This window comes from Pezoporus occidentalis, unplaced genomic scaffold (assembly GCF_034315485.1).
Source record: "Pezoporus occidentalis ecotype Australia unplaced genomic scaffold, CSIRO_AGI_Poc_V1 ctg15, whole genome shotgun sequence".
NCBI classification, from domain to species: Eukaryota; Metazoa; Chordata; class Aves; order Psittaciformes; family Psittacidae; genus Pezoporus; species Pezoporus occidentalis.
The window spans coordinates 10,161,176-10,188,721 of NW_026913316.1; the positions used below are offsets into that span (position 1 = coordinate 10,161,176).

Sequence of the window (27,546 nt, forward strand, 5' to 3'; positions counted from 1 at the left end):
GTTTGCTGGTGTCACGGTGGTGTGACCGCACCCGCCCTCATTAGCAAACAAACAAGCAGCAGGGGCACGGTCAGAGCAAGCCCGGTGGGAGCCGGGAATGCTGCTGGCATCAGAACCAGGCTCCGCCTCCGTGCCCGAGCAGCGCTGGACACTGGTAACAATGGCCACAGGTTAAGAGCAAACTAATTACCAGAGAAACCACACACACGAGGACCAGCTCATCTATAGGATTTTATGTCTCCATAGAATACATAAAGTTAATGACAACCCGACTGGTTACAGCATCCAAAGCAGGGTACAAGTCTCGACCAGTAGTTTAAAAATTGCTTTCAGTTCTTTTTATCAAATAAGCGTAGTAATAAGGGAGCTATTTTACAGAGAGCAAGCAGCTGCGTACAATCTTGGTTTCAAGAAAGAGAAACGTAATACAAAGTGAAAATAAACCTCAGCTATTGACAGCCACCACTACTCTTCATGTATTACTTTGTCCATAAGACATGGAAATCAAAACCTATCAGACTTGACTGCTTCCACTGAAGGGAACTGTGATGAATTTTCCATTAGCAGAAAAATCAGTAGTAGAACAACTTTCTTCAAAGAAGGAACACCACCAGCCATTCATGTTGCGTTCTAGGATGTAGTGATACTAAGATTACACTGGAAGGACAAGTTCTCCAGGACTGAAAAAGAAAAAATTCTTAATTTGATCTGTATAGTTCGTTATATCCATTGTGCTCTTGAAACATTTATGTTGCAGGGATCTTCGGCAACCCAAATTCATCCACCAATACGCCATCCTGTAAGAAAGAAAAAGAAGCAACAGGTTAACAATCCTCCACCAACCAGAACATGACAGTTTCCTTACAAATTCTATAAAGTGATGTATCTGTAACATCTGTGTGTGACAGCTGGGATCAAAGTAATAGCATCAGTGTTCTTTCTCACTATGAAGCTATATTAAAGGCCCAAAAGCAGACATACAGAAGACTTTCTTACGTTTTCAAGAATAATTAAACTAGGAGTTGTACTGGTATACTCGCAGCCTCACAATGTTAGACAGGAGTTACAAATTGCCATTTTAGCTCTTTAAAATATTATAAAGAGCATTCAGTACACTGTATTCTCTCATATATAGCATCCAAAATACACCATACTCAAAATACAACCAGAAGTGGGTTTTTCTGTTCAAACTTCTAAGGATCTTAAATATTGAGCAACCAAGACAAATGTGATTAATCTAAAACAAAACAAAACAGAATATTTTGCTTTTAAAGAGGAATGGGACTCACTTTGTTTTTTGTGTCAGTAGGAGTGACCTCTGGGATGGCTGGAGCAGACGCGGCTTCATCTAAGTAGGAATTGTCTTCATCGGCTAGAAGCTCATCACCCAATGCATCCAGTTCTGAAATTATGGTGGTTGGAAAATTATGCAAGGAATTCCTTTCGCAAAAGAAAAGTTGTTCTGACAGAGAAACAGGTTTCATACTGAGTGCTTCCATCCACACTCATTCAGTATTACTTGGTCATCAGTCAGGAATACACACACACACACACATAAAACACAGAGAACCTTCTTTCCTTCACTGCAGCACTGCAGATACCATTAGTCTGTATCACATCTGCCACATACTCTTGCTACCACTCTGAAAGGACATGCAGCTTTTATGTTTAAAAACAGTTATTGAAACTTTCTATTAAAAAATACACTGAAAGTATTTAAGTAATGAAATTAAAAATCACCATATGACTGTATAATGATGTTTACATTCAATAATGCAAACATCATCCTCCTAACCTGCTTCCAAGTCATCCTCATCAATCTCTGGTGTTCCATAGCTACGGCTCAGCGCCTCCTGGACTTCATTGGCTTCTTCCATCATATCTTCCAACTGATCTTGTATGTCCTGAAGCAAGAAACGATTTCAACTCATCCATATTTAATAGCTTTAGTTAAATTATCAGAGCTTAATCAAATTAAGATTAGCAATTCCAACAAACAAGGCACTCTGATTTTTTTTTAATGCATAAATGAAGCAGCATGAATACAAGTCAAGAGACTAACATTCAGTACTATAGCTTGGCCTTGATTATTATTAAAATTATAATAAACATATGAGGAAGAAAAAGAGGAACCTTGAAACAACATGTCGGCAAAATCCTATTAAGTATTCTTGAGGGTAAACTGAAAACCTCTAAGAAATTACCCAAAATGCAGCATTATCTTGAAAAGCAGAAGCATATGAAATCTACAGAAATTAAATCTACCTTCTGGAGAATAAGCACTAACCCACATTGTGCCATGGCAAAATTTAGAAGACATCTGGACATACTATTGGCACTGTACTTGGGTACAAGTAAGGAGAAAATACTTGCCTGAAGGTTTACGATGCAGGCCATACATAAAAACAGCATAGGAAAGAGAACAAAAGGAATTCAGCACAGGCATTTGGTAAGAGTTTAAATGCAGCATACTTAAAATTCTACTTAAGAGATCTTCCGGGGTTTTTTAATGTGGTTTCTGAAGACACGGACAGACCTTGCAGATCTCTAGAAATTGTTTGTTTGGGGTTTGGTGGTATTTTTTGTCAGGTTTTAGGTTTGGGTTTGGTTTTTTTGTTGTTGTTGGTTGGGGTTTTTTTGTTTGTCTGTGCTTTATTCAGGCACTACCTTGAACTGGGGAAGCAAAGGACTAGTGTGCATGTTGCAACTGCAGCATGGAGGACACAACAAAAAAGCTATAGCAGGAAGTATTCACCAACATTCCCTTTCCTCAACACTTCAGCACGAGACATTACAGATTAGCCCAGCAAAGAAAACCAGTATGAGTAGGCAAATAACTGATTTTGCAGTACCAGAGAAATCAGGAAGGAATTATGATGCTGGTCTCACAAAACAGGGAGAAAACTTATCTAAACTAAAACAGTCAGTTTACCTTTAGGTTACACAGCCTACTCATCACTATTGCAGTACATTGTTTCTGTTCTTTAACTTTTGAACTATACAAACTCACCTCAATTTGATCAATTTTGACTTGCTTGTAAGCTTTCTTCATTTCTTTCACCCCCAGTTTCATTGCATCAACCTAGAATAGAGTCAAACAACATGCTTGTATCTGATGGAGCACATATAAATTAAACAAATGCAAGATTAATATACTGGTACCGTTGTCTTTGTATCCTTCAGTGCTTGAATAGTGTAATTAGCTTGTTCCATATTAAAAGACTGCTGTGATAGATTATCCCTCTGTTGTTCATACCTGTTAAAAACAATATAAATAATGGCTTTAAAACACCACACTTTATTGCTGCAAAAATTCTTATTTTTTTTTTAATTGAAAAATCAGGGCCCAGTGACTGTAAACAGGGGAATAACTAGCACACAAGATCAGCAGGCAGACAGAAAACCCAAAACAAAGCAGTCATTCTCACATCTAACTGAACTGTTGCATTCTTTAACACAGGATATTTTAGACTGTAAAGAGTTCACAGGTATTTCGGATGATACGAGTTCATAAAGAACAAGAAACTGAGCAAGCCTGTAGAGGTACAATTCATCTGAGGAATATGACATACAACACAGTACAAGCTTTGGCTCAGGCAGCATCTAAAAGATTTGCAGCTCGGGGGCTATAACATTACAGTGGAGCACCCCTGAACATTTGCCATGTTTTGTCATTCTCTCCCTTGTATTTGTTGCTGGTCACTTTCCAGGACACTGTATTAGACTAGACCTGACCACAGGATCATCTATCCTGTCCATTCTGGTTTCTTGCATAGACACAACTACCTGTGCTACATATGCTCAAGTCTTAAAGGGTATCTACAGAGAAGAGGTAAATTTCCAGTAAACCAGTCAAAGATAATTAAGTACACAATTTATAGTAACCAATTAATAACAGAAAATGAGGCATTCTCAGGAAGTTTAGGAACCAAGCATAGCTTTAATAATGAGCCGATTTAGGCCAGCTTGTCTCAGTCCAAATCTATAACTCATATATAAAGGCATAAATGTGCTGACACTGTATCTGTAAGGAGATGCTTCTGAAAGGCTGGCTGGCTTGTTCAGCAGTTTTTTTTAAAGAATATTCAGAAATGAGAGCACTGGAAAGAGAAAGTGTGCCCCTCCCCACCCCCCCCCCAAAAAAAAAAGCAGGCTTTCATTCATCCCAAACTGAGAAAGGTTTAAACTTACATTCGCTTCTGCTTTAACACTCTCAATGCTTTCTGCTTTACTGTGTTCTGAAAGACAAAATATTGTTACATTAGGAAAAATATTTGACTACACTTGATTATATTGTTTAAACCTAATGTATGACATTGAAGTTTTCCAGAAGATTGCTCAGTTACTACTGCAAAGAGTTTAACAATAGTCACATTCAGCATTTGTAACGTATTAATGATTAACCAAACAGGCTTGTATGTAAAGCTGCTAATAAAAATACTTTTAACATTTCTGGCTTTTGAATGTTTTTTTGATAAGCAGAACACAAAGTCAAACTTAGTGCATCAGAACCATCTTTCAGCAACACATTTTAATGGTCAGCAAATAATACTGCAAAAGGTACTTTAACAATACTGTTTATATATGTTGTTTCTTATTATTATAATTTTATATTATATGTTGATCCCCTTTCAGAAATGGGTTTTCCTACCCCCTTTCTGCCTAGTGCAGACCTTTTTATTTTAGCTTATGAACAAAACAGCCTTTCTACCAGATTTAGTTCAGGTAACGAAGGAAGAAGGGAAGCAAGTTACTTCAGAGTGAAGAATTATATTACATTTTTGAATAAATAAAAACCAATGAAAACACTGTTCAAAGATACATGTCTAATAAAAATAACCCTGTAGGATCTTACATCCCGTCAATAGGGCAAGGTGCAATTCTAAGGACCTAATGAACTGGCTAAATCACCCTGCTACATGACAAGCAGTGTGAGTCACATCCTCTTATGCTTAAATCCCACAGAATATTCATACCTTTGCAGGCCCCTCTCTCATCTTCTTCATTTGATCCTTATACTTCACAAGTTCTGCATCAAGCCTAGCAATTTTCTTGTCAATTGACTCAGCTCTGCTATCCACCTTTAACACAAACAAAAAAAAAATTAATTAAGGCTTTATTCAGGAATTGGACAATAAGAGAACAGCCTCAGTCTTATTATGCTTCTAACTGAATTGTTTCTTCACTCAGTGTTTTTTAAACAGTTTATGAAGTTTGTAGAGAATCCAAAACCAGAATCAAACGAAACACCTTCTAGAAGGAGCACAAGAAACATTCTGAGATTGCAGGAAGCTCTGCCATTGTAACAAGTTCTCACATTTTGACATAATCCCTTGCACACCCACTGAAGTCACAGTCTCTGTTCAGGAATTTCTGATAACATACAGTGCCAGGGACTAAACCTTTTTTCAAAGGTGCCTAACTTCTTTGTCAGAAAGACACTTTTCCCATCACTTCCCACAAAGGAACCAGGACACAGCAGTTCCACCTGGTAGCTACTCTGGATTCTTTTGCTTCTAATCCCAACATTAGCTGCATAGCTCAGTAAGAAACCCCCAGCAGTCAGCCCTAAAACAGCCTTGGTGCAAAGCATGACAGAGGTGTCACTATGGAAATATTTTAACCCTTCTGCATAAGAGGGTTAAGGATGATAACCACAGAGCCAAGCATGGTATGGACTATCTAACAGCACACACAAATTCATAAAGAACCCCCAATCAAACAGACAAAAAATTAAAGAAAGCCTCCTTAACATGAACCAACTATCACAGCATTTCTTGGAAAACCACAAAATAAAGCTTCTTAACTCCTCACGGAGCCTCTCTAGGGATTAGAATATAATGACAGTCCAATTATAGCGTGAGACCAATCAGTGCAAATTTACAATTCTGACTTGCTAGAAGTGTGGCTAAACAAGTATAATTATGCAAATTTTCATCTGGGTGTCTCAGTGATCCTTCCAAATCTCTGTTCTCTGACAGCAACATGCATTTGCCAGAGGCACCCCGAGCAGAACATTTGATATGAACACTCCACACAAGACATTAAAGTGTCTGGGCACAGCTGGCATTGAAAAAAAGAAATGTGTTAAGCTTTCTATTTTGTCAAATATTGTACTAATAGCAAGAAAATGAGATATTTGTGATTTTAAAACTCTTGCAGGTTCAAAGCGTAGCCCTTCCTCAAGATGTCATCAGCTAAATGCATCTTTGAGGTCAGCCTCCTCTCCAGGGGAAAGCCAGTTATTTGGCTTATTTATATAATGATTCTTTAAGCAGTACTAGCAGGAAACGGAGACAGATCCTCCTCCATCGATTAACTGCATTAAGTATTTCACACACACATTGAACAGGACCTCAGATCTTAAAAATGCGAATGGACAGAAAATGGGAAAATGGATCTAATTTATCCAAAAGAAAAATCAGAGTGTGTATTATGACCTGAAGAGCTGCTTTCTTTTATTCACAGATAAGGCATATCAACATACATTCTATTGCTACAGAAGGGCCCCAATTCAAACAAAAGAAAGGGATGGTGGTATCCCAAATACCTATGAAGCAAAATTGCAGTTTATTTCAGTAAATAACAACAAGTAAAAAAAAATAGCAGCACATATCAGACTGAATTTTAACATTGTTGTCACAACTATCAGCCAATTGTTCCTATGTTCCCTACTTACTAGTCTGAAAAAAATAACATAAAATTGGAGTGTTCTGTTGAAGAAGAAAAAAAACAACGCAAATGCAGCAGTTCCTGATGCATCCTTCCTCCTACCATCCTCAGGATGGCTTTGAGTCATCTGATTGTGCTCAGCTAGCAAGGATTGAAAGAAGCCTGCCACTTGGTGCAGTGTTGAGGCAGGCACAGCGAGCAGAAACTGCAAGTGGGAGTGGGTACATACTCATGGAGATTAAGTGGGCAGACAGGAGGGCATCACCCTGGCAAACTCGATAGTAACCAGCCATCAAAGCAAAACAGGGAGAAATGTTCCCTGGGCTTCACTAAACACTTCAGATTAGTGATCCCACAGAACCAGCTCTTAAAATACAAAAACCTTGAATCGTTTAGCTACCTTAAGGTGATGCTTATTCTCTTTTACAACAGGAAAAGAAAGTGTATCGTGTTCTGATCTTAATGGGTTCAGTTGTACTGCTTTTGCAGGGAAGAACATCCAAAACACAGGCACAGAGTTGTCTCTGCTTTTGGCAAACAGTAACTATGAACATTAAGCACCGCTTGCCAAATACAGTAATTCCTACCTGCCATTTCATGGCTTATTACTATTTAGGTAACATGGCAAGAGATTTTACAAAGCGTGTAATGCTTTGTTGTCCTGGGTTCAGCAGTAGCAGTCATGTTTCTCCTTCTTGGTATCTGGTGCAGTGCAGTGTTTTGACTTTCGGCCTGGGAACAGAGCTGATAACAAGGATGTTTTGGTTTGGCCAAGGACTTTGTGAGCCTCATGCTCTGCCAGGGAGGAGGGGAAGCCAGGAGGAAGCAGAGACAGGACACCTGACCCAAACTGACCAAAGAGGTATTCCATACCACAGCACATCATGCCCAGGATGTAACTGGGAGTTAGCCGGAAGGGCTGGGGGACTGCAGGGTTGGAGGAGGTATCGGTCGGAGCTTGGTCAGGCCTGGGGGGTGAGTTATTGGTTGGCTGGTGGTGAGGTGTTGTATTCTCTTCCCTTGTTATTTCCTTTATCATTGTTATTATTGGTGGTAGCAGTAGTGATTTGTGTTATACCTTAGTTAATAAACTGTTCTTATCTCAACCCATGGGAGTTGCATTCTTTTTGACTCTCCCCTCCATCCCTCCGGGAGCAGGGGGAGGGCAAGAAGTGGGGGGAAGTGAGTGAACAAATTGCCTGACTGGGTTTAAACCACGATATTTGTACAGTAAAAAGTTTGACTCTCAAAAGGTACAACAAAATGTGTCTAAGACTTAAAACAACACAGAAGTGACATCACTTGAGTCTCCGAACTGTAGAATTTAACACAGTAAAGAAACAACACAAGTTTCTTTAATGTCTCACGCAACTCTATTCAATAATAATTCCCATGCAATGTAAGAAAAATATCTAATGATATCTCTAGCCCTCTAGCAGGACTTACACTAGAGACTTCACTGTTGTGAAAATGAACTGAAAGTACAGCAAGCCTTTCACAAATCAGATTGATTATTTTATGTAAATTGGCTCAAAAATTTAACTCATCAACTTTGAATTTGCAAAAGTATGTTTCTCCCCACACTTACTAGTGTACAGCTTACACTGCTGAAATGGCAAATTTAAGTACTAATAACAGCATCTTGGGTGGATTTTGGAGTTCTAGCCATCCACTAAAGCATTTCCTGCTAACAGCGGGAAAGCCCTAATTTTTGAGCATATGATTTATTTACTGTTCTAACTAAACAGACTTAGAGGTATGTTTAGGCTTAATACTGCTAAAAAGCAATACGGATTCTTTGCCAATAATGTACTGGGAAAAACACTATGACCACTTCTCTCCCTGTCCCAGCCACTGGCATATGCAGGAGGCTGACGTGCACAGGTTTGTCCAGGTAGCACTGACAAATATTAGGTGTTTGACTTAGAAGGTCTCTTCACTGGATAGCAAATTAATCTCCTGGGAGGAAAATCATGATTTTCCGAAGAAACTTCCTGTTGTCAGGTTCCAGACAACGCTCAGTTTTGGGCGCTCACCCTCACATTCACCCTCCATTTAAACCACAACCCTTACCAACCTTTCACCTGACTTTGCTAACCACTGACACAAATAATCAGGATCTCCGTGTTCTTTCTTCACCTTTTAAAATTGTTTTACAACAGAAAGAGCCGTAAAAACACACCAGTTTTCTTCACAAGCTTAAAAGCCAAGAAAAGGCTGTGAAACTACAAGATTAACCTTCTTAAAACCGTTCCTCAACGTTCTTTTCAGGCAGGCAAACCTTACAGCAGCTGTCGTGTTCTACCATGTTTCCTCACCATTTCTTTCTTGGTCTGGGCTTAACCATCCCTCTGTACACACCTTCACCACTGACCCTATGGCAAGCTCATGCATAGCAGACAGAACAATTCTCATCAGACAGTGGGATCTGCCCTCCAGCCTCCTAGCCTGGACAAAGAGCCTGGTTTCCTTGCTCCGGTCCCTGACTTCATGTAGGTTGGCATAGGGGAGTCAGCTAGTGCAATCAAGGCAGTGATTGCCAATGATATGGGGTTCAACAAGGCAAAGTGCTGGGTCTTGTACTCGGGCCAACACAACCCTATTCAATGCTGCAGGCTTGAGAAGAGTGGCTGGAAAGCCGCTTGGTGGAAAAGGACCTGGAGGTGCTGACGGATGGAGCTGAACATGAGCCATCTTGTGCCCAGGTGGGCAAGAAGACCAACAGCATCCTAACCTGTATCAGCAACAGTGTGGCCAGCAGGGCCGGGGCAGTGATCATCCACCCTGCTGTACTCAGCACTGGTGAGGCCGCACCTCAAACCCTGTGTTCAGTTCTGGGTCCCTCCCTACAAGAGACATTTGAGGTGCTGGAGCAGGTCCAGAGAAGGGCAACGAAGCTGGTGAAGGGTCTGGAGCACAAGTCTGATGAGGAATGGCTGAGAGAACTGAGGTTGTTCAGCCTGGAGAAGGCTCGGGGGAGGGGGGCCATATTACTCTCTACAACTGCCTGCAAGGAGGTTTTAGTGAGGTTGGGGCTGGCCTCTTCTCCCAAGTAACAAGTGTCAGGACAAGAGATAATGGTCTCAAGCTGTGCCAGGGGAGGTTTAGACTGGATATCGGGAAAAATTTCCTCACAGAGAGGGTGCTCAGGCATTGGAACAGGCTGCCCAGGGCAGTGGTGGAGTCACCATCCCTGGAAGCGTTGACAAGCCGTGTAGATGAAGCCCTCAGTGATACGGTTTAGTGGTGGTGGTCATGGCAGTCCTGGGGTAATGGCTGGACTTGACGATCTTAAAGGTTTTTTCTATCCTGTCTGACTGCAATCAGTGCACACACCGCACCAAAGCACAGGCACATTCAGTGTATTACACACACAAGAGCCGCGCTCCCACACACAGCCGGGAACACACCCGCGCTTCCGCGTGCCGACGGCATAGACACGCAGTGACCCGCGGACGGAGCTCTGCGCACACGTACACACGTACACACACACACACACACACACACACACACACCCGAGCGGAGCCGCGACCCGCCGGGCTCACACCGCCTGACCTGCCGGGCCGCCCCGCTGCTGCCAGGCCTCTGGCCGGCTGTGTCCGCCCGGGGAAGGCACTCACCGTGCCGATGCAGTCGGTGAGGCTGGGCGGAGGCGCCTTCGGCTTCGCTTTGCCGAAGAAGCGGTTCATGGCGGCGGCGCGTCGGTCTCCTTCTCCCGGTCCCGGTAAACAGCAGCAGCGATACCCACCGACCCGGAAGCCGACAGCCAGCCGGGCACGGCACGCCACGCCACGCCCCGGTACCGCCCCGCAGGCATCACGTGCACAGCCCAGAACTTCCGCTCCGTGGGTAGCGGGAGACGCCTGTAATCGCGGCACAGGCGGTTGCCGTGCTTGCGGCAGCTCCTCGGAACTGCTGTCAGCGCCTAGAGAAACACCCTTTAAGTTACATCAGCAGTGACGTTTTGCTGATTTTCTAATATAAAGGAATTATAGTTGGAGAATCTTCCCTCCAAGATCAAGTTTATCTGAGCTGTTACAAAGTAACAGCATGAACAGACGTGAAACAAAGCACATAGTAGTTGGTTTATTTCATTTATTTTTGTGTTAAGAACACGTGGGGTTTGCGGTCTTTTTTTGTACAGACGTTACTGAGGACCTAACATATCTTTAGGCTTCACCCACTGATCAAACTGGTCTGATGTGAGGAATCCCAGCTTTATAGCAGCTTCTTTTAACGTCGTCCCTTCTTTGTGTGCAGTTTTGGCAATCTTAGCTGCTTTATCATATCCTGTAACAAAACAAAACAAAGCAGTTAGCCATGCACAGTTTCACAAAATTTAGAGGTGAGAAGAAAGTGGGACACTTGGCCTATGGAGAATTAATTTGCAGGACACAGCCACTGCTGCTTAACTCAATTTGTACTAAATGTGCACCAAATGTAACGTGCAAAATCATGGTACCGCAAACTATTTCAGTGTAACGTTCTGGTAAGTTTCTGAGCCTTAAACCTACCTATATGTGGGTTCAGTGCTGTTACCAGCATCAGAGATTCATTCATCAGTTTGTTGATCCTGTCTGTATTAGCTTGGATTCCAACTACACAGTTGTCCGTAAAAGACACACAAACATCTCCGAGAAGTCTTGCAGAGTTTAAAACGTTCTTAATCTAACAACAACAACAAAACAAAAGAAATACCAGGTATAACATTCAGTCAGTAACAGGTGCACAGTCTGGTGTGTTTGTTCATAGCCAGTGACCCCCTGCAATACCCAATTCTTTAGCAAGCCTTTTGTAAAAAAGGAGTGGCTGCAGGGTGTAAGCTCAGCCCACTCCCATTTAAAGGGTTCCCAAGAAGCATTCAGTGGTAGAACTAAACGTGCATGAAGATGACCACAGTACGTATAATCATTTTCTTCACAAATAACCAAGTAAAAACTACATGAAAGCATTTGATTCATTGTTATTTCCCTCTCCAAGTACTGATCAAGAGAAGATATCTAATGATATAAAGTACAATAATGTCTGGCATTAGTCACCTACTTTGACAAGTCATCTATTTTGACAATCCACAAGATACATTCTTGGTTTCTTTTTGGGGAGGGATCTCTATCTCTTATGTGTATCTCCTGGCTGTTCATGATTCCTCCCTCCCGCTTCAAAACCAGATGCTATATGCTTAAAAGAAATATGCCCTGACTGGCAAAAAAAATAAAAGACATTACCCTGAGCAGGCACAGTAAGTTAAAGACAAATACTGATTCTATTGTAAAATTTCAGGTTTCTTTCAGTCATTTCCAACTAACATAATAAAAATGCCCTATCAGTCAGTATAGACTGTGCAGAATAATAACATAACATACTGCTTCCTTTGTGCCTCTTACTTCTAACAATACAACAGAATCTTAAAAACCTTCCTTTTATTACTATTTTCTGCAAGTCACCTTAATTCTTTTTAAACTATTATCTCTACCCTAACTTCTGTGCTATTCCTTTAACAGTCTATATATAGTTATCCACAATCTTCTGATTTGATGCTTTTGTTTATATTCTCTCCCTCAATTTCTCCTGTTCATTTTTCCTTCTTGGTTTTAAGGGAGCAAAACAACCAACCAAACCAAACCAAAAGTACATAGCCCAAAGAAGAAAATAGGAATTATGACTTGGTGTCAAAACATGCAGATTTCAGTACAAGGTGATTTGTAACACTCAATTAACTTGACTGTTTTTAAATTAAATGTACAGAAGCGGCAATAATGTCTCTTGGCGTATCGTCCTCACGCTGTAGAAGGCAGAAGTACTGAAGTCTAAGTATTTACAATTTTACATGACTCAGTTGCCAAAGACCTGTAATCCTTTGGTAGTCGGCAGTAACAAAGCTTAGTAACAGACAGTTGTTAAAGAAAAAAAAAAAATCCTCATTTTTAGCTGAGACACCAAATTCTCTTTGGCTTTGGACAAAATTTTGTCTCAGCTTGTGCTCCTCTCTCCCTGCTTCCTTTGATGATAAGCAGACATTGTTAAGATAAAAGCTTATCTGCATAAAGTAGTTTCATGTTAGAAAGATCACCACTTCCCTGTCAAAATAACAAGAACTTGCCATACAAAGGAATAAATCTTGTTTGCACAGCTCATTAACTTCTCTGGTGCTTGTATTGACCAAATATTCACTGAGGTTTTTTTCCTACAAATTATCTGATTGTACAAACAACGACTTTAAAAACTCCTAGATATTTAAAACTTCAAGAACTTACCATCATGGGCTTAAAAACATTCAGTTCAAAGTGTCCATTGCTACCTCCTACAGTAACAGCAACATGGTTTCCCATAACTTGAGCTGCCACCATGGTTACAGCTTCACACTGGGTAGGGTTCACTTTTCCTAGTTGCAGAAAGGAGAGAAAAAGGTTACCCAAAAAGAAGCAGTGGAAGGGAAGAAACAAACAAAACCAAAACACACAAGCAAACAAAACCAACAACCAGTTGCATTTCCTCATTTACCAAATCACATTCAACAGAAGATGTTTTGTAGGAGGTAGCACCCTACTCATGTCTATCTATGCACCACAGAAATAATTTCCATAAATGATATTAACTGTACAATTCCAATAATTCAGCTAAGATTTTTAAAATAACTATGGTTGCTTTAGCAATTCACCAAGATTTTGAGAGCTGGACCAAATGTGCATGAGCTAAGCTGCTGATTAAAAACTGTCTTTACTTGTGCAAGTGGGCATTTCTGGTAAATCACTACCAAATATCAATGTAGGAAAAGTATTCCTAATCTGTTAGAATTACTTCGTAATAAAATTAGTACACTATCTTTACTTTGCAGGAAAAAAAGAAGGGGGGGCAAAACAGCACAAAACAAAAACCAAACACACAAAACCCCCCAATTTTGAATGGGCTCCTAATAAGGAAGGGTTTTTTAATAGCTGATGTCATTTCTAGAAATAATCCTAATAAGAACATTATCTGCTTTTTTTAAAGCCAGATATGCTCACAACCTGTTTTATAATTTATCATAAAGGAAGAACATATTTTTGATGTACAATATTCATATATGCATACCTTTTTAGGAGAGAGTAAAGAATGATTACTAATATTCCTTCCTTATCAACCCATACAATGGCATCATTGCCACTCTATATCATATGATATGTATATCATATGGCAGAAAGGAAAATATGAGTATGTAATAATAATCATGGTAGGAAGTAAAGACAGAAGTCAGTTTACATCACAATATTGCTACAATTCATAAATTAGATCATTTAAAGCTTGTTTCAGAAAAGCCTTTACATAAAAATCATAGAGATCTTGCAATTCTAAAAGAAGGTTTTGAGAAGTATGCTTGTATTAATAGAGACATATGCTTACAGATAATGCTCACCCCCACATACTGGCCAACACACAGCTGTGCAAGCAAGGATTTTTATGAACACCAGTTTTGGTAAAATACGGCAGAAGATAAAAACTGACAGAATTGTTGAATCATGGACTTATTGATGTGTGATGGCATTTGGTAAATAAGAGTTAGTAGTCCAAATCAAAAGAAACATGCAAGGTTTCTCTGTACCTGGCATGATGCTGCTTCCTGGTTCATTTTCAGGCAGGATGAGTTCTCCTAGTCCAGAACGTGGTCCAGAACCCAGGAAACGAATATCATTAGCTATTTTCATCAGACTACATGCCACTGTGTTCATAGCTCCGCTGAGTTCAACCAGAGCATCATGAGCCGCAAGAGCTTCAAACTTATTTGGAGCAGTGACAAAAGGCAAACCTACAGGGGGGAAGGGGAAATATTAAGCAGTGAGGCACATGAAATAGATAATCAAACACACAATTAGCTTCATTTGAAAATAATAACACTGTCAGATCATCTCTCCTCTCTAGACCTTTCCTCAAAAACATTGCTTAAACAGATTAATACAATGTAAAAGTCACTAAAATACACAAGAATACGAAATTTGAGCATCTACGCACAACAAAATTTCAAAGATTTCACAGTGTTGCATACTAAGCCTCGCTTTCCCACTGCAGTATTTTATGAATGTCAGTAATCTGTTACAGGTTAGCCCAAATTTAATTTCTCCTGTTAAATCAAAGTTAGATTCTTTAGACTGTCAAGTGCTATGATGCTTTCTCTCTGCTGTGAAAATGAGGTTTTTACAGCACAGTGCAGACATTAGGATAAAGCAGTCACAATGGAATTAGGTCCTTAAAGGAAAAAAAAAGGCATTCAAGTATCAGCATATCAGCACTGGAAGGGAACAACAAACCAGACAGAACATGTGAAAGCTGATTCAGACTCAGAAGCATGCCTGAAACTGCTGCCAACAACAAGAGCACAGACTCAACAGAAGCAACAGCTCTGCTGACATTAATTAAATGCCTGAGATTTAAGGCTAGGTTCCATAATGAAAAACATGTCTTCAGGGCTTTGCCCTGGAAGAAAAGTCAGTAGAATGTTATTAGTCGTAATGGACATCTCTAAAGACTAACTGTGGGCTGGACTTTGTGCCTGCAGAACTCCTGGTCTGAGCTTACATTACCAGTTCAAAGAAGAGCAGCATAACACCATGATTTCTAGTGTTTTGCAATACCTGCTAAACACCAAATCCCACCCAATGTGCATGGGCTTCCAAATTGCATAGCTGCCTTCTCAGTTGCAGAGATCATTCTACACTTTTCCTTTTGTCCTTGCCAATAAACTTGCCTATAAGAACATGTGGAACTTCGTAAGTCTGCCTTACTTGTTTTAAACTAGTACAGCTTTCCCATGCAGTACACCTAACATGCGTTAATATGGGAGAGCTTCCTAACCACCAATAGCTTCTTCAAGCACCAAAACCAAGCCCTGTACTGCTGCCAACAGCTGTTGTTTATGACAAGTTACTTCTGCCCTCTCAGGGTGCAAGGAAGTCTTGATTCTCTACAAGACAGAGAATAATAGATCCATTAAAACAAAAATACCATTGATAAGCAGTTTCAGCAACTTTAAATGACAGACATATGCATTCATTTTGGGGGCATTTTAAAAACATACTGTGATGCCAAAGATCTGGTTTATAGATCAAAAAACTCAATGGCTCTGTAAATTAAGTTTCAATGTCTATAAAAATAGCATAAAAAAATCAGACAGCTAACTTTTTGATATGAAAAACATAGTGGCTTTGGGATGGTTCTTCCCCTTCTTTTGTGCCAAGTCACTGTAAATTAGCAGAGCCAGAGGAGCAAAGATCAAGACAGAGCTTTATAGCTGGACTAATAATAGAAGCCTGAAACTGTATCCATAAGCCTCACTCAGAAAAACATGGTAATTTCAGTCACTTTCAATGCACCAAGTATAATTCTAAAAATACATTGCATGAAAAACCCTAAGTATAAGGCATATAACATACAGCATTAACAGAAACTTTCATGTTAAAATATAAATACAATTTGAGCTTATGAGCAGCCTGGAAACTGAAAGCATTTTGTTTCAGTTTGACTCTATGCTACATATACTGCTTTACTGATAACTGAAGTATCATTCCTCACCCGTCAGTTCAGCTACTTTAGCAGCAACTTTCTCAGCAAAACCAATCCTTGTGTTTAGTCCTGTACCAACTGCAGTCCCGCCAGCTGCCAGCTGATACACTCTTGGCATGGTTGACTCAATCCTAGCCACACCATATTTAATTTGTTGCACATAGCCACTAAATTCCTTTGAAAGAAAGGAGGACAAAATAAACCAACAAAGACAATGACCAAGAATAAGCATTATTACTTAGATTTTTATAATGATTGGACTAATTTCTTTACAAACCTGAAGGCACTCAACTTTACCCAAATGCAGAATTTTAGCATGTTTTCATTAAGAGGTAGAGTTTGTATGTACTAGAAGACAGCTCTCACACTACAAACAATTACACATAAAAACAATCTATATATATAAAAATGTGTAAACAATACATCTTTCTCTTGCCTTTTATCTCAGTTGTGTACTTAGTAGGACCTGAATCCATATTAATCAGATTAAACTAATGTTCTCAAGGACAAATAGAGAAGCAGATCTTGGACTTTGTTCACTGAATTTTACTTAGTAAAAAACTAACTGAGCGTTCTTGGATAAATCCACAGTTTACATGGAGTTTTATCAGTTAAAGTTAATTCATTACCAAATTAATGTAATATAAGCCATTCTTGTCAATATCTAATAAAAACTTGCTATCACATACATATAAAGATCATGTATTAAACATTTTCATTCAAAATACTTACTAGTTTTGTGGGGGCAAAATCTCATTTATGTAAATTTACCAGTCAGACTACTTATCTTCTCCCTTGCATGTCATCATTAATAGAAATACCACATTGTGTTACTTGGTAATGGAACATCATTTAAAAATCATTTATATCTTACTACTGTTAGAAGCAAGACACAAGGAAAAAATGAAGAAAATTTATGTTGCAGTTATTAGAGTGCAGCATCCAGCAAACTCTGCTGAAGATGAAAATACTTAGACTGAAATTGAGCCAGTTTCCTGTGATTTATCTTAACATGCCAATTAAGGCATCCTCAAGTTTGCCTCCATTTCCTCCAATACATTTATAAGAATTTTCCAAACAAACCCATAATTTGGGATTTTACCTGTCCAAGCGTAAGTGGAACAGCATCTTGTGTGTGAGTGCGTCCTATTTTTATGATCTGGGAAAACTCTTTGGATTTCGCTTCCAGTGCATTCTGTAGCTTCTTTAGTCCAGGTAACAACACCTCATTAACCTCCTGGGCAGCAGCAATATGCATTGCTGTTGGGAAAGTGTCATTTGAACTCTGTAAAAGAAGTTCAAGAAATTTAGTTACAAGCTCTTCTTACCATTACTGCTAGAAGATGTACATGTATGGCTTTATTCTCTTTATTTTGTAAACAAGAAGAAACTAAGAACAAGCAACTTTGGAGTGTTCCACAAGTCAATCTGCAGGAAGACTAAAATCTTCCAAATTCTAATCCAGTACCTTAAGGATAAAATCAACTTTTTATAACTATACCTACAGAAAGTTCAGTTGAGTAGATTGTTCACAACAATATGGGGGGGAAGGAGAGAGGAGAGGAAGAAAAAAGAAAAATAATTACTAGGAGAAACAGGTGACGAATAGATGATTTTAAAGGAATTATAGGTGACTTTGAAACACCTATGTGCTGATTTGTTAATGTTAAATATAAATGTAAGGTGATGTTAAATGTAGTTTAGTTCCTAGGATATTGAGTAAGCATAAAAGATCAGGAAGGAATACAATCAAGTCAGTGGCCTAAACTTCAGCTACTCTGAAGGAAGTATGAAGAGTGAAATGTAATAAAATCGCCTACCACAATCCTTGGGGAAAATAAAAAAAATTAAATGGATATTTCATTTGCCAATTACAGGACTAAAACCACTATTATATTCTTTCTACATGCTGTACGCAATGTAGATACGGAGACAATAATTGCAAGTATCCAACTCTTACATGCTGGATGTATATTTAAGACTGCTTGCAGTAGCAGTGGTTGTCACAAGGATACCTCTACCCACTACACTATGTGTGAAATTACATCATGAATGAGTTGAAAGTTTCTGACATAAAAAGCTCATGCTGTCACCAGTGAACATTTTAAAGTTCTTTTAAACTGAAAAACCCAGAAAGCTGTTGCCAAGGCTGTACACAAAACTCTGTTTTCTCCAAAATCTAAACAGTGGCTCTAAAAGAATTTAATTTAAATTCACAATTTAGAGCAAAAATACACTTTTCATATCAAAAGAAGTATAATATAAGTGTAACAACCTGGCTTTTGTTAACATGATCATTCGGATGCACTGGTTTTTTGCTTCCCAGTGTGCCTCCCATTATCTCAATGGCTCTATTGCTGATGACTTCATTGACATTCATATTGGTTTGAGTTCCAGAGCCAGTCTGCCACACCACCAACGGAAAATGATCATTTAATTTTCCTTCAGCTACCTAGAATGGAAAAAAAGAAAAGTTGTTCTACTGGAACAAAACAAAAAAAAAAATTTTAAAATCATAAATCTGAACACCTTATAGCTATAATTAAAATAATGCTCTCCATTATATTTGTAAATCTACACAGAACAATTGTGAATTTACACCAGAATAATTAAGAGTTTGATGTAATACCAGATATTAAAAGGGCAAAAAACTTTTGCTCTGCTTTTCAAAGATGCTGAATTCTGAAACACAAAGATATATTTAATTTCATGTTCTACCATCATAGAAAAGATTTTTAAAAGGTCTTTTAGATCTTATCTTCTCTTTCGCAAACAATGCAGATGATTTTGTAAGTCAAAAAACATCATTCCCTTCCCAAATTTTAAAGCAACTGGGATTCTAATCTTCCTGGGTAGGACTAGAGGTAGTATGAGCTGGTTCTCCCTGCCACAGTTATTTCTCAGGTCAGTAAGATATCCCAGACAAGGGAAACATGTTTAGCAGTTTCTCAGTCAGAGCACGTTAGGTGCTTCAGGACACTGATTCAGTGTTATGGGTCTCCTTCAGTTACGAACATCCTCTGCGTGCCAGAAACATCAAGTTTTGGGCAGTGCTTGTCTGTTTACAAACTCATCATCATCATGGGTATGCTGCTTTCTCCTATGAAATCAGGCTCAACAGCTGCATAGTTTCATCATGAACACTGATCACAACTATACTACAATTAGGGGCATCCAGAAGTCCATTCCTTGTGGCAAACAGTCCCCCAGAAGAGGTGTTTTTGGCAAAAATAATCCGAGATGCACATGCAGTACCTAATATTTGTATAATCAGACTCTAAAATTTCCCCAGAAATAAATTTCATACAGGGAGGTTCCAGACTTCTTCCACATGTAGACATGAAGTTTTGCATTAACAAAATGAGCCAGCAGATGGTTGCTGCTATCAAACACCTTCTTCATGTAAGGCATACTTTCCCTAGTACTGTCCTGGACCTGTGACTTTAAATTGAGAAGTGCCTAAAAAAGACTCATGACCGTCTTTACTGTGCCTCAACTGTAACTGAGTATGTTACACATATAAACAGGAGAGTCACATAGACTTAACAAGATTTGTATGTATTGACTTGCTGATTATTCATGGAAACAGGGTCCTCATCAGCCAAAGACAGCTACAACAACTTTTATCTGCTACAGATAGGCTATGACAACTACTATCTCAAATCAAAACAGAACAACTCTCCTGTTTGATCTATATTTTTTAGAGCCCACTGAACCTTATATGCATTTATCATTTTTTTTAATATGTGTTTTAGGTAGTATCAGAATCTGTGCTCAGAAGCATCATGCTACCATGCATATTAGCCTCAGAAAAGCTGAGAATGCAAAGCAGAGGATCTGTCGTCACAACTCTGAGGCTAGGTAACTATCTCCAGTTTAACAGGATACACCAGTCTTACTGGAATTGTACTTTTCAAGAAAGGATCTTAAGTATTTCCCATTTTATACAGGAGCAAAGTTCTCACCTCCAAGAGTAACTTGATTCCTTGCTGTACCTCTTCCTTTTTAAGTTATATTAGAAAGTTATTTTGGAGGTAGGGGAAAGGATGTCACTGCAGGGGTATTTTTAAAAACAAACAAACAAACCACTTTCAGAACTCATGAATCTAAGCTAAGTACTGGCACTAATTAATTTTGTGTCAGCCTCACCTCTGTGCCTGGCAAAATCATGGAGCAGATTCTCCTGGAAGGCATGCTAAGGCACATGAAAATCAACAAGGTGCTTGGTGACAGCCAGCATGGCTTCACTAAGAGGAAATCCTGTCTGACCAATTTGGTGGCCTTCTATGTTGGGGCTACAGAAGTGATGGACGGAGCAGAGCAGTTGACGTCATCTACCTGGACTTGTGCAAAGCGTTCAACACTGTCCCACACAACATCCTTGTCTCTAAATTGGAGAGACATCAATTTGGTAGGTGGACCACTTGGTGGATAAAGAACTGGCTGGACGGCCACAGGCAGAGTTGTGGTCAACAGCTCAATGTCTGGCTGGAGACCAGTAACGAGTGGCATCCCTCAGGGATCGGTGCTGGGACTGATGTTGTTCAACATCTTTGTCAGCGACATGGACAGCAGACATGGATTGAGTGTGTGTTCAGCCTGGAGAAGAGAAGGCTGCATGGAGACCTCATAGCAGCCTTCCAGTACCTGAAGGGAACCTACAAGGATGCTGGAGAGAAACTCTACATCAAGGACTGTAGCGGTGGGCCAGGTTGGACAGACCCTTGGACGACATGTTCTAGTGTAAAGCCATGATCTTAAGATCCTTTCCAACCCAAACCATTCTAGGATTCTAGGATTCTGTAAGTAGCCTTTTAGCCACTGAAACTTCTGATCCCTCTTTAACTAGGAGATCCCTTGAAACCACAAGAAGAGCCTGAATATGTTCTGGGCTTCTCCAAAGCTCTTGGGTTTTGGGACTTACAGTGCTACAGCTGGTAGAAACAGTATTAAGCTTCTGCAAATACTGAAAGACTTTTAAGCTAGTTAGAATGAGAAAGCTCTGTAAAATAATGCTTCAAGATAAACACATCTGTCAACTTACAGAAAGCAACACGCCTGGTATTACCATACCTCAAATAATGGTCATTCACAATTCTCTGCACTTGGGTGGCATTTATCCTGAGAAAGAGGAGATGCCTCTGTGTGTCGCATCATGTCCTCTTTAGCTATAAAAGTGATACTTAAAAAACAGATCTACTAGTAAGTTTAAGTCTGAAGAGGAAATGGACTAGCAGCAAACTATTCAGATTGCAGATGCTCTTCACATTACCAAGATCCAATTGCTTAACGACTGAGGACTTCCAAAACAAAAAAAGCTTTGCTTGGCAAGTCGGACTTCATACTAGGTGAATGAACAAAGACTGTATTCCTCTCTTAGCTGTTGGGTTTTTTTTTATAGTTCATCTGGTAAGAGTCAACACTATGTAAGTAATGACTAGTCCTAATAAAGGGGAAAATTACATTGTTTTTATAATTTAAGTATCAACATACATTTGAACATTCCATCATTTATGTAAATATGAGAAGTAACATAGTAAAACATATGAAGTAAATGATTTCTCAACCTGAAAACCAAAATTTAGTAACAATAAATGCCTTCCTCGAACAATCTGAGAAAAGCAGGAGGTCTTCCCCCAGCCTCCAAACTTCACGTGAAAAGCTTAACAAAAATACAATTGACAGTTCTAGTATTTTGAACAGTTTGTTCCTACCTCATTGGCTGCCTTCACGATAGCATTAGCAATCTTTGGGTCAAGACCGTAATCTTGATTTACTTCAGCAGCTGCCCTCTTCAAGATGCCAAAAGCCCTTATAACTTGAACCTGTGACACAAGAATAAGTTTAAATGTATAATTTTGTGTATCAAAAAGGATTACATATGTTAAAATTAACAGAAAAGGAGGACTGGTTCAATTTCTAAGTAGTCTTTTTGAGGGCAAACTGACATGTTTCAGCACATGGAAAGCCAGTAGATGACAAAGCACATGCACACTAATGCTCTATGCACAGCTACATGTGGAAAAGTAGCTTCATATCAACTAATACTACACTAAATATCTTCAATTAAAAAAACTATATAATGCTATAGAAACAAACTACTCCAGTTTTTCTTCTTAAAAAAAAGGATAATTCCTATTCATTCTGGTTATTAAAAAAATTAAGCAACACAATAAAATAAAAGCAATTTATTTAAATACAACAAAAAATATTTCTACTGCAGCACAATATCTTGCCATGCAATTTCCAACTTTAATTAAAAGTCAGAGATGCTCATACTTTCAGCAAAAGTCTAAGAAGAAGGTATTCTCTCTCACATCCAAAACATACTTAAAAGAAAAAACTGAACACATTTGAATTACTTACTGGCATCCTTTCTGAAACACCTCCAATCTTGAAGTTCATTGTAGATCTTACAGTTTGGGCACCATAGTATTTGTCACTTGGGACCTTCAGTTCACCAAAGGTATCAAATTCTATCCTAAAAGCCTCTTGACTTGACTATAGAAAAAGGAAAAAAACGATTTCAAACACTGGTAAACAGCACATCCTTTTTGAAAGCAGATACAGCTAAGAAAAATGTTCAAGAAGGGGGAAGAAAGAAGACAAAGATGCGCAGGTAGTCAAAGGTATTTTTCTAATTATATGTTCAAAATTAAGACATTTTTCTAGTTTGAGCACTCGTCTCACTAAAAGTCACTTCTAACATCGTACAACCTAGCAGACCCACTGGTAACTGGCAGCACTGCAAGACTTAAGACCTCTAGCTTCCCTCTGTACGGAACACAACATCCTGATGAAAGACTCAGTTTCTTCTTTTGGAAGAATTTATCTTGGAATTTATGGAATTAGTTTTGTAAAAACCAAACTGAAGAACTAGCACAGTAAGAATTCAGGTACCATCCGCCCAGCCAACATACACATAACACAATCCCTATCTGAAATCCACACCGCACATGAGACTTACGAAGAATACTGGAAAGGAGAAACTGATTAATCCAGTACCAAGTTACTGACAATTAATTATCTTCTTAAGCCTAACAAACCAGGGACGCAGTTGCCCTAGCTATGCAACTCAAACCCTGCACCTAGGTATATTTTGTGCAATATTTATGGAAGGCAGTATTTCTGTATTATGTACAAACCTAGCATGCAGTATTATCTAACACAGCAAAAGTAAACTAATTTTAGCCAATGTAAACCAACTAAAAAGTAATTTTTCACTTTCTGTGAAACAACCCATTCATTTGTGATAATGTGAACACATTCACACACAGCTCTACAAAGACTGAGAGACTGGACAGGAAGCAAGAGCAGTTTCTCTTCCTCTTCCCATGCCTTGGTCAGCAAAGTCCCAATTTTCTGTGAGAAAGGTGTTCATCCTTCTCCAGAAGAGAAGACTACCTTCTTGCAGAGTTTTCAGGAAGGGGAAGAAGTCTTTTTGAATTCTTAATCATACACAGAGTGAACCAATCCCAGCTCCATCAGTAAGATACATACACAAAGTGCTGAGCTCTGACAGAACCATGACTATCAGGGGCAAGTAAGTGTTTGGGAAAGCTCTATCAGAGCACTGAGTCAGCATTGCAGTGCAGCTAAAGGAAGAAAAAAAAATGTTAGGAACTATTAAGAAACACAGAGGACAGCAAAAGAAACACTGCTGTGCCACCTTGGTTCATCTACCCTCGGAAGTCTTTGTGCGGATTTGGTTCTTTCAGCGCCCCCCAGAGCTTATTACTGAAAATGGTTCAAAGAAAGGCAATAAAGCTGATGAAAGGTAGGGAGCAGCTTTCTTAAGACAACTAACTTTTTTGTTCAGAAAAAAGCCAGCTTGGGGATTGAATTAAAACTGAGGCCAATATAAGCATCAGCAGATTGGTGATGGGTATTATCTGCTCAATGTCTCTTCCAGTACAAGAAATAGGAGCCATAACATTAGGCTAGTAGGAGTCAGGTTCAAAGCAAGGAAGAGGAAGCAGCTCTTCACACAAGTAGCAGACTGATGAAACTCCTTGTCAGCTGATGTCAAGGGTGCAAGAAGTCTGCACAAGTTCAGGGAACATGAGATAAACACTCAGAAGAAATACCTAAACAGGGGTATGCACAGACAAACCACAGAATCTGAAAACCCCCTGATGTGAAAATTAAGATTCTGGGTCAGAATACAAGGCAAGCATCATCTCTGTTTGCACAATTCCTTCTCTTCCCTAGGTGTCCACTTCTGAAATCATTCTGTTCCTCTCTTTTCTTGATCCATTCTACTGGCTCCTTGCTTGGTAGGTCTTAGTCATCTTGGACAGAAGCACCGCTGGGTATTGGACAGAATACCCTCTCCAGCAGCACAGACTTTCTGCAGCACCCTGCCCAGGTCCGCATCACCACAGATGGCAAGCTGAAGGCAGCAGTGATGTGGGGGACATTTCCAGCATTTTTACTGTCCTGAGCGGCTTCCCAGCTGAATGGAGATACTCTGCCTTCAGGTACTCCAGGAGTTACATAATGGAGAGTTAAATTACCCATAGCCTTTTAGACAAAAAAGCTAGCAGTTGCACAATTGATTCATCAAACTCACATTAATGCTAATGCTAACAATGATGAAACAAAGATAAACAGGATCAGTACCTCCTCATACAAGTACCTTTAAACAATGCAATCCGCCTAACTTTAAAAAATAAAAAAAATAAAAAAAATTACTTCCCTACCCAATTCCATGTTACACACGCTCCCAAACTCAACTGAAGTTAACAGGGTGAGGTGCTTTAAATTGAATGTCATTTGCTGATTAACAGAGTAACAGGTGACATTAGGTAAAAAAGTGATATTTCTCTTACATACTAAAGTAATGAAACTAAATTCAGCATGACCTTCAAACTAACAGCATGCAGAAGTCGTGAGTTTTAATGTAAAAAACATGCTTCCCTAACTGCTTAGACAGAATTCACCCTCTTGAGTAGCTTTATGAGCAGAAGGCCCCAGTTTCTGTACCTAGAGCAGTTTCTGCAGTCACCCCACTCACTTAGGGAACCTGCTATAAAAGGGTACAAGAAGCACAGTTGTGTCAGCCCTGTGCTCCCCCACCAGTGGGCAATGGGAGAAGCCAAAAAGGAGACCTAGTAACTCTGACACAAGACAAGGTCACTTCGTTTCTGCCATAGCTATAGCAAGTCTCAGCTCAGAGCTATCCCTCACCTTTACAAAACAAGGTATGCTCTGCCCTCCAAAATCCCAAGAACCCACAGCACAGAGCTTACGTAGTTAGACAAATATAACTGTACTTTTGCCTTGTAGGGAACTAATCAGCTAAAACTGATTGCACCATAACACAGTGGAGATAGGCAAATGGCAGACCTGTTGCAATAATGCTTCCCATGGAAAATTACATTCTGATTTATGGATGCAGCAACTTGTGGATGTAAGTATTTAAATAATCATTTTTAGCATGTCAAAACCAATTCTCAAGGCCGGCAAAAAAAGGAAGCTGTGCTCAGCTGCTCTCCTTTAGCAGATGAAGACTGCTTCAATTTTTTAGCACTGTTCCTCCTTTATAGTATCGAGTCACAAACTCTGAAATTTACTCTTTAGAAACCAAACCCAAGTATTTTACAACAATCAGCTAAGAAGGACCATTACGACTGGAATTCCATTTAGAATATCTTGTGCGATTTAGCTCCAAGTTAAGGCAACGCAACAGTCATACCATAGAACAACATGCACATTTGGTTGTGTCTACACATGTTCCTAAACAACTCTTGCTGCTTAAAAATCTCTGCAAACATTGTAAAGCATGGGTTTTCTGTTTTAAAAATGACTGGTACATTTTTGGTGGTCCTCTTGGAAACAGAGGCATTCAAAAGTTTTCCTGTAAGAATTCAACAGCTGCTTGAGTTCCAAATTGACTGAGGAACATTCTGCTATAACCACTGCTGTTATTTAAACCCAAACAATTCATAATGTCTATGTACAGGCCAGGTCACACTTCTGACTAGCAAAGATCAAAAATGTATGTTTCTTCTAAGACTGCAGCCTTTCATAAATACTGGGTCTTCACCAAGTAAATGATGGCCATGAGCTATAACGCTTCTCTTGGATGATGCCAAACAGAAAAATAAAAAAGGGATCTATCTGACAAGCCAACGTTTGAGTTACATATTATGCCCTGACCCCGGTTTGCTTACACAGATTATGTTTCATTCACTATGCAGTTGATTCACTCATTGGGAAGCTTGCTCTTTTAAATGTGATTTTCTACCCCTTAATCAATATCACAAGTTAGAAACCAATGTTCCAGTTGAATTCATTAGCTAATTTCGTAAACTAATTAATTAATAAAATCCTAAACACCCCACTTTCTGCATAAAGTGCCACAGCACTAACACTTTTCCTGCTTACTTGCTCGGATGCCACCTCTCTCCTCCGCTCCTCGGCCATGCCAGCACAGCGTACTCCCGCCGCAAATCTCGCCCTTTGGGCAGCGCACCCGGACGGGCAGTTGCGCGCTGCAGACTCCGGCCCGCCCCGGGAGCAACAGCCGGCGCGGGGCTGCAAATCCGGGTGCGACAGCGGGGCCGAACTGCGCCTCGGGACTACCCGAAGGCCGCGCAGCCCCAGGAGGGAACCGGCCCCAGAGCCTCCTTGGCGGAAGAGGGAAACGGCAGCGAAAGCCTGACAAGGGATGGCGGCAGCGTCTTCCCGCTGCCGTTCGCTGCCCGCGGCCGCCGTTCCCTCAGGTGGTGCGAGTCCGTTCCCCCGCCCCGTGCGCCAGAGGGTAGGGAGCGCCGGCGGGCGCAGTGGGAGGAGCCATGTCGGCCGCTGCCGGCCGTGGCAGTTAGAGGTCACTGCTCCTCCCTCACCCCCCCACCCCGTGCTTACCATAGTGGCGCTGGGCGGCGGGCCCCAGCGGGGGGCGGCGGCGCGCGGGGGCGGCTGGCTCACGAGGAGCCCGGCGGAGCAGCCCAGGCGGCGGCAGGCGCGGAGTGAGCGGTGCATGGCTGCGGCGGCGGGGAGGAGACGGGGCTGCGGGACCGCCCCGGACGAGCGTCAAGGTGTGACGGGCGTCCATCACCGTACAGGCTCCGCCCCGCCAATCGGCCGCAGCGGGAGCACCGCCTCAGCCGCGGCAACCGGCGCCTGCGCAGCGGCCCTTTCGTTCCTCCCGGCCTGAGGGGAACCCGCCTTCCCTACGGCAAACGCGGCGCGGGAGTGGGACGGGCATCGGCACAGCAGGTTCCAGACGAAGGATCGAGGTAGGGTAATGGTGCAACATTGCTTTATTACAGTATGCATGAAATGTTATTTCCTCTCTCCTTCACAAACAATCAAGCCTTTTTCTATAAAAAGTAA

General features: G+C 40.4%; 2 protein-coding genes across 3 annotated transcripts; both read right to left on the reverse strand.

Moving 5' to 3' along the window:
- Positions 1 to 218: 218 nt before the first annotated feature.
- Positions 219 to 10,453, reverse strand: CHMP5 (charged multivesicular body protein 5). Its single transcript, XM_062611004.1, has 8 exons — positions 10,293 to 10,453; positions 4,977 to 5,081; positions 4,192 to 4,238; positions 3,163 to 3,256; positions 3,011 to 3,082; positions 1,796 to 1,904; positions 1,290 to 1,402; positions 219 to 797 (listed from the first exon to the last, which is right to left on the reverse strand). Exons 1-8 carry the CDS (start codon positions 10,359 to 10,361, stop codon positions 747 to 749), a joined length of 660 nt encoding a protein of 219 aa, XP_062466988.1. The 5' UTR covers positions 10,362 to 10,453; the 3' UTR covers positions 219 to 746.
- Positions 10,454 to 10,753: 300 nt separating this feature from the next.
- Positions 10,754 to 27,237, reverse strand: FH (fumarate hydratase). Of its 2 annotated transcripts, none has more exons than XM_062611005.1 (10): positions 27,076 to 27,237; positions 22,573 to 22,707; positions 21,921 to 22,031; positions 18,482 to 18,658; positions 17,309 to 17,491; positions 16,216 to 16,381; positions 14,252 to 14,455; positions 12,927 to 13,054; positions 11,187 to 11,340; positions 10,754 to 10,962 (listed from the first exon to the last, which is right to left on the reverse strand). In XM_062611005.1, exons 1-10 carry the CDS (start codon positions 27,190 to 27,192, stop codon positions 10,820 to 10,822), a joined length of 1,518 nt encoding a protein of 505 aa, XP_062466989.1. In that variant the 5' UTR covers positions 27,193 to 27,237; the 3' UTR covers positions 10,754 to 10,819. The 2 variants fall into 2 exon arrangements, with proteins under 2 accessions (XP_062466989.1, XP_062466990.1); XM_062611006.1 differs by lacking the exon at positions 27,076 to 27,237 and adding an exon at positions 26,596 to 26,977.
- Positions 27,238 to 27,546: the final 309 nt, after the last annotated feature.

Excerpts from the sequence above, each read along its gene's own strand:
- CHMP5 (XM_062611004.1), bottom strand. The coding sequence starts at position 10,361 with ATGAACCGCTTCTTCGGCAAAGCGAAGCCGAAGGCGCCTCCGCCCAGC. Across the intron at positions 5,082-10,292 it reads TCACCGACTGCATCGGCACG|GTGGATAGCAGAGCTGAGTC; the intron begins GTGAGTGCCTTC and ends TTTGTGTTAAAG. Across the intron at positions 3,083-3,162 it reads TGAAGGATACAAAGACAACG|GTTGATGCAATGAAACTGGG; the intron begins GTACCAGTATAT and ends ACTCTATTCTAG.
- FH (XM_062611005.1), bottom strand. The coding sequence starts at position 27,192 with ATGCACCGCTCACTCCGCGCCTGCCGCCGCCTGGGCTGCTCCGCCGGG. Across the intron at positions 22,032-22,572 it reads GTGTTTCAGAAAGGATGCCA|GTTCAAGTTATAAGGGCTTT; the intron begins GTAAGTAATTCA and ends CTTGTGTCACAG. Across the intron at positions 16,382-17,308 it reads TTCCACTTACGCTTGGACAG|GAATTTAGTGGCTATGTGCA; the intron begins GTAAAATCCCAA and ends TTTCTTTCAAAG.